The sequence below is a fragment of the Gopherus flavomarginatus genome, chromosome 2, assembly GCF_025201925.1.
Source record: "Gopherus flavomarginatus isolate rGopFla2 chromosome 2, rGopFla2.mat.asm, whole genome shotgun sequence".
Classification (NCBI taxonomy): Eukaryota; Metazoa; Chordata; order Testudines; family Testudinidae; genus Gopherus; species Gopherus flavomarginatus.
In genome coordinates this window covers 154023884-154036166 of record NC_066618.1, presented here as the reverse complement: position 1 = coordinate 154036166, position 12283 = coordinate 154023884, and the positions used below count along the sequence as shown (strand labels likewise).

Genomic DNA, 12283 nt, shown 5'->3' with positions numbered 1-12283 from the left:
TCCATGGACCCAGCATTACATTACGGAACCTACACAGCACTGGGACTCTGGCGGAAAGAAAGCGCCATGAGACCTGTAACGTCCACAAGCCATCAGGGCCTCCGTTTGACGTACCACTCAGAAAGACGGCCCCTCTGGCCCCAGCAGTCCCACCAACAGCAGCGCCGTGCTGTCTCTGAACGTCACCTGCCCTGAAGAGCCCCGGGAAGACCTCCCGTGCAAACACTGGCCAAAGCCCCTGTTTAGCAGGGGAAATCATAGCTCCTGGGCTGCAGCGCAAACAAAACTTACTCGTCGTTCAGGCCGCATCTGCGGCTGGTGGGGTTTCCGTATTTAGTGAGCGTGTCAGTGAGCTCCTGATACAGCGTGTCACCCAGGGTGCGAGGGATGCCCTCCCAGGCCAGGATTAAAATGATGATGACGGCGTTCTGGCAGTGGTGACCGGCTCGGTGCCGCACCAAACACAGCAGCTTCTCTTCTTGGTTGTGCCTCCTGATCACCTGGAAAGCAGCCATGCACAGTTAGTGGTGAAAGACAAGGGCGAAGACAGGAAGCTCTGTCCCCGGAAAACATCTGGAGCCAACTGCCCTCAGACGCATGTTTTCCTTCTCGCTTTCGCCAGGAATGGCTGTGAAGAGCTTGCAGGCCCTTCTAATTGGGGACCGGCAATGGGATATTCAACCCCTAGATCTGCTCAGTAGTGACCAATAGTCACTACTATTATTATGAACAGCTGTGCTACTGGAGTGCCCGGAGATCCCACCAAGAGCAGGTTGCATCGTGCTAGATGGTGTACAGACATCTAGTAAGAGACAGTCCCGCTCCAAACAGCTTACAGTCTAAACAGATAAGACATAGGGTGGGAAAAGAAGGAAAAGCACAGGGAGGTGCAGTGGCTAGCAATGGGAAGTGCTGGGAACAGAGCCTGTCCTACTGGGGCACGCTGCACTCAGTGGTCAGAAATCTAGGCAAAATAAGTTGGCAATCTCAGGACTAAATGGGCCATGCAACCTGAACACCCCTCTCTCGGGGTCCCGTCAGTGCTGAGACACACCAAGGGCACTGTCATATGGTGGAGGTTGTACAGACACTGCTTGTGCTATTAACACTTGGTGGGTAAATGGAACTAGATTCTCTGGGTTCTCAATCCAGCTCCTTCCACCAGAACGTGATCCACTGGAAGGGAGAGATTTTCAAGAGCCCTATGGGATTCAGGAGCACAAGTCCCACCTCTGTTCTCCTAAATTCCTTACACGTTTCTAAAATATTGCCCTATAAGCAGGAGGCCAGGTATTCTCAAAAGTCAACCTGGCTGCCCACTTTAGAGGGGCCTGGTTTTCAGAGTGAGAGGTGCTCAACACTTTCTGAAAGTCACAACCAGTTACGATGTCTCAAAATCATGAGTCACTTTTGGAAGCCCTATATAGATCTCCGGAAATATTAAAAGGCCAGATCTTGAGGACTTTAGTTTTCACCCAGATTTTGGGCTGGGCAGAATGGTTTTCCCATCCCATGAGACGTTTCAACATCGCAACATGTATTCCTGCCTCAAATCCAGAGAAAAATCAAAATGTCAAAAAAATTCTGCAAACCAAAAATAAGAAAACAAAATTTGGTTTTGAGTCAATGGAAATGTTGGTTTTCCATTTCACCCTTTTTTCCTTAAAAAAAAAAAAAAAACACCAAATTTTTTTAGTGTAAATTTACCCAAACGTGGAAATTAAAAGTTGTTTAGGCTTGAAAAACTTTAATTTTCTGGTTTGACCACTTTGAAACTTTTTTTTTAACCACCAATTTTTCACACTGGGTATTTCATTGAGCCCAGTGCTTAGAGGCCTGCAAATCTGCAGCTATCCACTTTATCCCCGTGGATATCTGCGGACCATGTTTGCAGATCGCAGATGGATGCAGATCCAAATTCTATATCTGGACCCCTGCAAATCTGCAGATATCCATGAACCACGCTGGCAGATTGGAGGCACATCCAAATTTTGTATCCATGCAAGGCTCTACCAATACTGTCTTCAAACAGTTCAGGTTTCAACAAATCGGCTTTTTTTTTTATGAAAAACATTTTGTGGAAGAAATCCCAACCAGCTCTACTCAGGTCTCTACCTGGGCAAAGCTCCCACTGAGGAATTAATGGACTAACGGCTTCAGGATTTGGCCCCATACGCATGAGAAAAGTGTGTGTATGTCTCTATAAACACATACAGGAACTCCTCACTTAAAGTCGTCTGGTTAACGTTGTTTCAATGTTAAGTTGCTGATCAATTAGGGAACATGCTCCTTTAAAGTTGTGAAATGCTCCCTTCTAACCTCGTTTGGCAGCCACCTGCTTTGTCCGCTGCTTGCAGGCAGAGCAGCCCATTGCAGTTAGCTGGTGGGTGGTTGGAACCAGGGTGGACCAGCAGACCCCCATCAGCTCCCCACTCCCCTAAGTTCCCTGTGCAGCAGCTGGCCCTCCCCCCACTGCCATGTGGTGCTCCTGCCCTCTGCATTGGAGCTGCTCCCAGAGACTCCTGCTTGCTGTACGGGGGAGGGGGGAGGGGCTAATGTCACGGTGTCTCCTCCTCCCCCCGCTCCTGCACCCTGCTTACCCCATCTTCCATAGAGTAGGGGGGACACACGAGGGAGGAAGGGAGCTTCTAGGCAGTAGCTGCAGTCTCAGGTCTCAGAAAGTTGATTTAATTAACAAGGCAGTGTACGTAAGTCTGGTGTCAGCTACTTAAAGGGGAAATGCGCATTTTTTCTCTCTCACACAGGGTATGCGTGTGAGTGTCTGCCCTCCCTCCTTTCCTGCTTGTAGAGTGTTGTGAGAGTTAACCCCTGAGGGCTCAGTCAATTGCTAGTTCATTTAGCGGTAAGGCATTCCCTGGGAAATATCCCACCCTCTGACTCCTCCACCTCAACCAAGCTTCACAATCATCATCACTGTGTACCAGTATTAAATTGTTTGTTTAAAACTTATAGTGTGTGTGTGTGTGTGTGTGTGTGTATTTATATTATATATATATATATATATATATATATTAGTCCTTTGTCTGGTGAAAAAAATTTCCCTGGAACCTAACCCCCCCATTTACATTAATTCTTATGGGGAAATTGGATTTGCTTAACATCTTTCACTTAAAGTTGCATTTTTCAGGAACATAACTACAACGTTAAGTGAGGAGTTCCTGTATAATCAAATCCTGGAATCCTTTATTTGGGCAAAATCCACATTGATTTCAATAAGTGCCACTGGAATCGCAGTGTCATGATTTGGCCAATCACAGCTGCTTCATACCAGATCTGTGAGCTAAAGCACGGGAGCCAGGCAGACGTTCTAACATCAGCATGGGTTGAAATGATCTTTCAGACACCAGGGTCATGTGCCTATCACCTACTCCCACTCAGTGTGGTGCGGTGTCCCTCTCTAGTGGTGGCTGGGCCACATACAGAGGTTGCTGAGCCTGCTATACTATCAGCCAACGGATGTGGGTCATTTAGCTCAGGCCCTAAATGCACATAGTCCAGGTTTGATGCCGATGACCCTCCCTGGTGCTTGGGAATTACACACAGACTTTGCAAACTTTTCCCACAGCTGCTAACACAGGTTTAATCTGCACTGAGGCAAGCAGCCTTGATAGCCCTAGCATAGACAGGCCCCCAGCCTTTTGAGCCTCAAGAGTGAAATCCTGGACACAATGAAGTCGATGGCAAAGCTCCGACTGACCCGTGGAAGCCAGGATTTCACCCCATGTCTACGAGACCTACTCTGAGCAGGGTGTTTACAGCTGCAGAGCTGAGTGGGGGTTAGCAACGGTGGGAAATTCTGCAAAATTTCCCTAACACAGACAAGGTTCGACTGACCTACTCAGCCACAGCCTTTCACTTCCATATCGGCTAGTCCATTACACACACTGCTACTCTCACATCCTGGCACTCACTCGCTCATTCGCCTCCCGCTGCTGAGACACTGGGGAATTCCTCACACTGGCTGCTTTTCACACCCACTGGGCTGCTTCTCTAAACCACATCCCCCAGCGTTGCCATGAGCCACCAGGACCCCTGCACGTCTGACCTCCAAAGGCAGCATCTACACCTGGCTGGGGGCAACCATCCAGCACCGACTCAGATTATTTTCTACTGGTACATCGACACTGCTTGTTGGAGCAACTACGTTCTCCATGCAAATCTCTCAGCCAAGTACTGGCCCTGCTTAGCATGGGGGATCTGAGAGGTTCACGGGAAAGGGAAACACATTTGCCATTCAGCCTGTATCTGCATCTGGGGGGGTTTCCATGTTTTATGAAAGCATCAGTGACGCCTCCCCTTCTCCCTCGCAATGTCTGGGGATGTCAGGTCATCTCAACCACACATACCCACACAAATAAAAACACATCTGACATGCTCTAAAAGAAATCAACGAGCTGGCCCCCTGGACATGCATAATGTTCAAACTTGACTTCCTTTTCCCACCCCAGAAGAACATTAATTCCCACCCTGACAACAGGGTGAAGGTGCCCCCTCAGCTGGACAGCAACCCCCCTGACATTGGGGTATATCCCCCTGAATGTGGTAGAACTGCACCTTCCCTGCTTTAAAACATGACGGAAAGGGTTTCTGTCAGCCAGCAGCACTGCCCCAGCTACCCTCCCTCTCTGAACCAGAAACAGAGTTGGTTCTAGCCTGACCTGTAATTTAGGATTCAGACTTTGTCCCTCGATCTCAAGTTCTTCATGTTTCCCCACCACAGCCAGCAGCACAGAGCAACACAGAAACACAACTGAGTTGGCAGCTGGCTTCCACCCCCCAGGACACTGTGCTGTTTGGTCCCTGTTGGGCCAGCGTTATCTCCTCCCATATGCTCCCCGGTGGCCACTCTTATCAGCTGCTCTTGAGTGCCTCTGCCCAGCTAGCGTGTCCCAGTGATCACGCTCAGCCCTTCCAGCAATGCGACCTTCACTGGACACCTGTTCTCAGCTCAATCCCTCCCGATGCAGTGCAAGAGACAATCCCACAGTGGGCTCTTACAGAACGGCCACAAGGAACTGATCCGAATTAGCCGGACATCCTCGCAGGTAATAGGCAGCTCAACGTCCTGGTAACCCAGAGATACCAGCTCCAAGCTTGAGCCAATCGAAACTTGATGGGCAGATTCTGGGCTCTCCAGGCTTTCAAGGGGGTTGCGCCTGCTTTATGCTCATGTCATTGAGAAAAGAATCAGGAATTCCTCAGTTACAGCAATGTAACTCCATTGCCTTCAGCAAATTTACACTGGTGCCAATGAGATCTGAATCTGGCCCAATGTTCTTTAAAATAACACACGATTAAAATGATTTCCGTAATTTCTCCCACAGTGTGGGTCTTTTCTGCTCTCTCCTTCTACACATCAGGTCCCTCCCCCCCTTCTGCACTCCCCTGGCCTTTCTTCAGTTCCCAGGGCTGAGCAGTGTTTAGGATGGAAATGCCCAAGATCCTGTTAAATGCAGCAGGAATCCCCAGAGAAGTCTGGGACAGGTGGTGAATTCCATAGTCCAGGTTCACCTCCAGCTACAGGTCTCGAAGTGCGATATTCAGTATAACAGGCACATGGACATTAACCAAATACAAGCTGGTGGTTTGGAACACACCGGGTCAGGTTCTCCTCTCAGCTGATAGGGTTTAAGTCAATTCATTCATATGATCCCCTCGCTGAAACCAACTGCGGGCAGGGTTACACATCCAGAGAAGCGCACACGCTCCCTTACCTGAATCCAGGTAACAAAGGTAACTGCAGCAGTGTAGACAGGACAGCGCGAACTTCAGAGCATGCCAGGCTCTCTAGTACAGACTGTGCTGTTCACACTACTGTTGGGATCCAAGCTAGCTGCATTCACGCTAGCCCGGATAGGTAGCCCACCATGTGCAGCTTTTGCTGGGTTGCCACATCCTAAGATTGGCCCACTGGATTTCACAATACCAGACTATCTCGCCCTGCGCGTCCCAGGATCTGCTCCGGGAGCAGCCATCACTCAGCAGGACAAGAACTAGGTCCCTCCAGCACGGCTCAGTATCACCCAGCTAAAAACATTGAGCACCAAAAACAGAGACCAAAAAAGGAAAGACAGGCCCCATTGCTCCCATGGAACAAAGAACTCTGCCCAGCCAAGCCCTCCTGCTGCTCAGAGCCTCTGTTAGCCTGCTGATGGCCCATCTGAGCATGGAGCAGTTCACTGACCAGTGAGACCAGGTGCTGGGGGTAGGGTTGGTTTCCCCTCACCTCCTCGTTTAGAGTTATTACCATTTCAAAGTGGCCACTGAAAAGCACAGAAGGGCCAATCTGTGGCCAGCTGGCTGGCTGGCTGCAATGCTCTGAGCAAAGAGAGGGACCAGGTGGGGGAAGGAATGGGATAGTGATTAAAGGGAGAAATAGGGAGAGGAGAGACAGGGAGGGTCAGTGTAGAGAGAGGAGAGAGAAGAGATGTCCAAATACCAAGGTGATGAGCGAGGCACGAATAACTAGATAAACTATGGTAGATTAGATTATTATTACTTATATCAGTCTCACCTGGAGACTCCACTTAACCTGTACATACACATAGTGCGAGACAGTCACTACAGCAAAGAATTTACAGGCTAAACAGACAAGACACACAAAAGGAGCACTGTCATCCCCACGTTAAAGATGGGCCCTGGAGGCACAGAGAGATAAGTGACTCATAGATTTTAAGTCCAGAATGGAACAATTTGCCCACCTATTCTGACCTTCTCCATAACACCGGTCACAGGATTTCATCCAGCGGTTCTTGGATCAAGACTATTATTTGTGGTCTAACTGGAGGGTAGTTTTCCAGAAGACTTGCCCCACATCACATAGCGAAGAAATTGAGCCTAGATCAGTTGAGTTCCAGTCCAGCGTTTTAATCCTCCTCCTCCCCATAATTAGATTACGAAAGCAGATCAAACAGATTAGAGTAGATTCAACATACTAGCTCAAATTAAAGAGCTGTTTTAGATCAAACAGATTAAATTGCACAGATTAGATGCAGATCAGATTAGCGCAAACAGATTAGATTACCTCGGATAGATTAGATCCAATTGACTAGATTAGATGGCTAGATTAAGCCAATGAAATAAAATTAGATGGATTTGAGTTAAGAAAAGAGAGAGCTCTCTAACACTTCTGAACACGAGACCAACAAAAATATCCCACCTGTGTGTGCATGTTCTATTTTCTCCATCTAGCCCTCCATCCATTCATTCTATGCCCATCCTCACAGCCTCTGAGCGCCTGTACCATTAATGTAGACACATTCTCTGATCACCTCATCTCCCCAAAGCACAAGATGACTTTGAGATCACACTCAGTCGACAGAAGAGTTGGGAAACCATTCTAGGCCTGAGTCAATCATATTAAAAAAAATCTGAAAGCCCACCGAGACAGCTGGCACTTACCCACTTCGCTATCGGGCAGCCCCGGGAGCTTTTGCCTTCCTTTCCTGTATAGATGACCTTTTCGATTCTGATGGCTTTCCCCTTCTCGCCATACCTGGTGGAAAAAGACATCAAATTAGTGTAGGCAAGAGCAAGGACATGCCACGAAAGAATGAGCACCCGCTGAGCTGCCAGAATGGATGTGATTTAAAAAACAGACTGTCCCTAAAGGAAATGAGAGAGAAGAACAGCATTTCCTAGCTCCTATATACAGCTTTTTCAGTTATAGATTTCAAAGTGTTTTGCAAAGGACGTCAGTATCATCGTTGCCTTTTTACAGATGGGGAAACTGAGGCACAGAGGTGGGGAAAGTGACTTGCTGCAGGTCACTCAGCATGCCAATAGCAGAGCAAGGAATCGAACCCAAGTCTCCTAAATTCCAAGCCCGCTGCATCATGAACGCTTCTTTTCACTCGCATGGCCATTTGTGTTTCACTTTCCTCCTTGCTTCCCCGAGCGTACATATTAAGATTTTCTTCCTCAGCATCACTGAACACCCCAAAGTCTTCCAAGTCTATCATTCGGCGTCTACACATCTTCTTCATGTCACCCATTTTTTGTAATACTGCTTCTGCAGTGTTCGTTATAAGTTTGTCAAACAAAATGGATTGGTTTGTAGTACTATAACGGCTTCGCCTGACTCTGAAACTGCGACGCACCTCCACATCCCCACTCTCTCCATGGACTTTTTCAGCAGCTTTCATATCAGCTCTGGTTTTCAAAGATCTAGTGACTGGAATTACTGCTTTACAATCTTCATTTTTTTGGTCAGCCTGCAGCTTAGCCAACTGCCTTGTAAAGTGTCTTCCATTAACATTCTCACTTAACATTTCCATACTTTTGTCAAAGCTAGAGTCTGAAGAGTGCAGGTAACTTTTTCTCATTGGTCTTAAGGAATGTTGAGTGAAACATTCAGCTTTGCCAGAAGAAAATTCGCTGCCCGTGCCCTCTGGGGCTCTCCTGGCTCCTCTGCTGCATTTGCTGCCAGAAGCAGCTGCGGCCGAGCGGGTGCCCATCCTGTGGCTTTGGGGCACCAAGGAGTTCAGGGACAGGAACTCGGAGCTCGAGTCCATCAGGTCATAAACGGACCCCTGTGCACCACCTTCACCCTCCAAACAGCGGGATCCAGCTGGTGCACAGGTCTGGTTCTAACCCCTGAATTTCACCCAGTTCCACAAAGGTGACAGCAGAGCAGCCCCACTCTAAGCTATGATTCAGCTCTTCTGTGCTGGCCATGCCAATGGGTGCGGGTGGATTCCCCTCAGACGTCTCAGGTGAGGAGGAGATGGAGGAGCTAGGCAGACTCCAGGAGCGGAAGATCGCAGACCTCACAGCTATGTTAATTCCTGAGAGACTTGCTTATGCCCAAGGCATGCGAGGCATGGTCTCCGCTGGCCTCTAACCCCATCGGACGGGTATGACTCACCCCATGCATCCCATCTGCTGCGCATATAAGTGCCTTCCCCACTACAACCCCAGTTGGGTCCCAATCGCCTCTCCCTAGCCACCCAGCTGGAAGTCAACCAAGGTCTTGTCTGCACTGGGATTTTGAGACATAGCTACAGCTATGCAAATCGTGTCTGCACTAGGGATCTGCAGCTGGGCAGCAAGAGTAAGGTCTAAGGACACCTGAAATTCTGCATAGCATTCACTCCCTCCCCTCCACCGCACACATTGGTTTGGTAACACAATCCTTTATCCCAGCACAGCTGCGTCCCACCCCTCTCATTCTCAGGAGCGACACTTCAGGTATGTCTACACTTGGACCTCAGAGGAGGCTGGGAATCGCATGCCTCCCTCCAAGCGTGGACGTACTGAGCACCTGGGGTATCTCAAGGAGTGGGTCCATTTTATCACAGCCAGGGAAAGGAAGGAATTTTGAGGGAGACTACCTTAAGTCCCCCCACCTTTCCCTTACACTCCTCTTGCAGGATCAGGCCCTAATTTCTACACTGGTGTTATCCCATTGGCCACGAGTTCAACAGTGTTCCTTCCGATGTACACCAGGGGAGAGCCCCTTTGTCTCTTCATTCCTTCCCCTCTGGCCTGCAGACCAGAGTGCCCTGTCAGACACTCTCATCCAACTGATCGTGGCAACCTGGGGTTTTCGCTGGAGCTAATCAGCACAGATTAATCTTCTCACTCACCTCCTTCCTGGAAGCACTAATTAACGACGCCAGCTACCCCCTCCACCCCATCCCCCCCGAAGCCAGCACTATCCATCACTCCTGGGGGAAGAGAGCCGGCCCACACGGCCCTGCCGAGTTTTGTTAGCGAGATACTTTTAAACAAGGATTCCCATGCCCCGGCTGATGTTCATGGGTGAGTGCACCCACACAGCCATTGTGGCTGGGCTGCCTCACGCCGGCAGAACTGCCAGGTGCTTCAGAGACTTTGCAGATGTTGGGAACCGGGGGTAGGAGGGAAGCGGGACGGGGACACAAAAAGACAGGCTGGGTGCATTCTGATGGAAGAACCAGAGCCGAAGCGACTGCACTTTGGTCACACTTTATGTGTGGGGGAGGACATTTGTAAACAGTGGATACAGGGTTAATTTGTGTCCGATGGGTGTTTTAATACGTGGGCGATCAATTGCAAAATTGCAGCACTATTTGCAAACCATCACTCTAATTACTCTGCCTGTATGCTAGACTCTTTTCTGTTAACCCTTTGTCTGCCTTATCTCTTTAGATTGTAGGGACTGTTTCTTATTATGCGTATGTGCAGCACCTAACACAACTGGGCCCCATTCTTGGTCAGTCCCTAGGCACTACAATAATGACAAAAAATAGGTCAATAGATTGCTTTACAACCATAGCTTATAATTATCAATAATACCTTCCGCTGATGTGCGCATAACAGTCTGCAACACACACTGCTTCTGGGGAAGATTTTCAAATGGACAAATGGCAGTCGAGTGCCTAGATCCCACTGAATGTCATTAGCCTGTGGAACTCATTGCCACTAGAAGTCATGGAGGCCAAGAACTGAGCAAGAGTCAAAAAGGAATTCGGTGTTTATATGAATATTCAGAGATCTGTCAATGCCAGCAAAAGTGTTGGAAGGGATATGAACCTTCATGCTTCAAGGCTTGAGCTAATCTAACTGTTAGGGGTCAGGCTGAGACCAAATGTGGAGGGCGGATGATCCCATACCTGCTACTGCAGGGTTCTCACATCTTCTTCTGAAGCGTATGGTGCTGGCCACCATCTAAGACAGGACACTGGGATGGACTGAGTTTGGGTGAGATGCAGCCTAGCAGTTTCTATGAATTTCCAGGCAATGCCAGCCAACTCCACTGAGAAGTGCTTTGCAGGTCCCACTGTAGACAAATGGGATTTCAGCTCGATGTAAAATTGCTATTCATCCACATGAGATTTTGCCGCGAAGTGGGCAGCGGGCAGGGCCGGTTTTAGGCCAATTCAGCCGATTCCCAGGAATCGGGCCCGCGCCTAAGAGGGCCCCATGCTGAGAGCTGGAGCCCCGGCCGGAGTGCGGCAAGCACCGCCGCTCTCCCGGCTGGAGCCACGGCCAGAGCGCGGCAAGCCGTCCTGCAGCCCCGCTCTCCCACCTGGAGTCCTGGCCAGAGCGCAGCAAGCCACCCCGCAGCCCCGATCTCCCGGCTAGAGCCCCAGCCGGAGCGCAGCAACCAGCCCCGCTCTCCCGGCTGGAGTCCCAGCCGGAGTGCGGCAAGCCACCCTGCAGCCCCGCTCTCCCGGCTGGAGCCCCGGCCGGAGCGTGGCAACCAGCCCCGCTCTCCCGGCTGGAGCCGCGGCTGGAGCGCAGCAAGCCGCCCTGCAGCCCTGCTCTCCCGGCTGGAGCCGCGGCTGGAGCGCAGCAAGCCGCCCTGCAGCCCTGCTCTCCCGGCTGGAGCCCCGGCTGGAGCGCAGCAAGCAGCCCCGCTCTCCCGGCTGGAGCTCCGGGCCCTTTAAATAGCCCCCATAGCCCTGGGATAGCGGGGGGCTCTGGGGGCTATTTAAAGGGCCGGGGCTCCAGCTGCCTCTGCCACCCTGTCCTTTAAATAGCCGCCGGAGCCCTGCCGCCACCATGTATTCTCCAGGCCTCTCGCCGCTATTTAAAAGGTCCGGGGCGGGGTAGAAGCAAGGGAGCCCTGGGCCCTTTAAATAACCCCCAGAGCCCTGGGATAGCGGGAGGCTTGGGGGCTATTTAAAGGGCTGGGGCTCCAGCTGCCTCTGCTGCACCCCCTGCCCTGTCCCCAGCCAGCTCTGCACTCCGTGCCCACAGCCAGCCCCTGCCAAACCCCCTGCCCTGTCTCCAGCCACCCCCTGCCACACACCCGTGTGGCTCTGCCTAAAGCCAGCCAGACCCCACACACCCCTGCCCGCACCAGCCCTGCACACCCTGCCCACACCCAGCCCCAAACCCCCTGCCCTGTCTCCAGCCAAGCCCGCTGCACTCCCCTGCCTGAAGCCAGCCAGTTCTGCACTCCTCTGTCTCCAGCCCTCCCAACCCCTGCTGCATCCCCCTGCGGCCCTGCCTGAAGCCAGCTCACTCCACACCCCCATCTCCAGCCAGCCCTGCACCCCTTTCCCTGCCTACAGCTAGACCCTACCTCCAGTCAGCCCCTGCCCTACCTCCAACCAGCCCCATGTCCACTGCTGCCCTGCAGTTCCCAGGGCAGTAACCCTGCACACTTGCTTCAATGAGGCGGGCAGAGAGCAGCTGAGACCCACACATGTGCACACCCGCAGGGAGTGGCAGGGATCCACACATGTGTAATGGCGGTCATTAATAAGCAATCAACAGCATATATGATGCAAAGTACATAATAAATAATTGTATTATTTATATAGTTATGGAA

At 50.8% G+C, this 12283-nt stretch overlaps 1 protein-coding gene across 1 annotated transcript in view; it reads right to left on the bottom strand.

Annotated features, from left to right (window-relative positions):
* TET3 (tet methylcytosine dioxygenase 3) overlaps positions 1-12283 on the bottom strand; it is a 163559-nt gene that overhangs the window by 19165 nt on the left and 132111 nt on the right. Inside the window, exons 5-6 of the mRNA XM_050939813.1 lie at positions 7423-7516; positions 292-500 (exon numbers count right to left, since the gene is read on the bottom strand). Coding sequence (XP_050795770.1) covers positions 292-500; positions 7423-7516 — 303 coding nt within the window. The remainder of the gene's footprint in view (positions 1-291; positions 501-7422; positions 7517-12283) is intronic.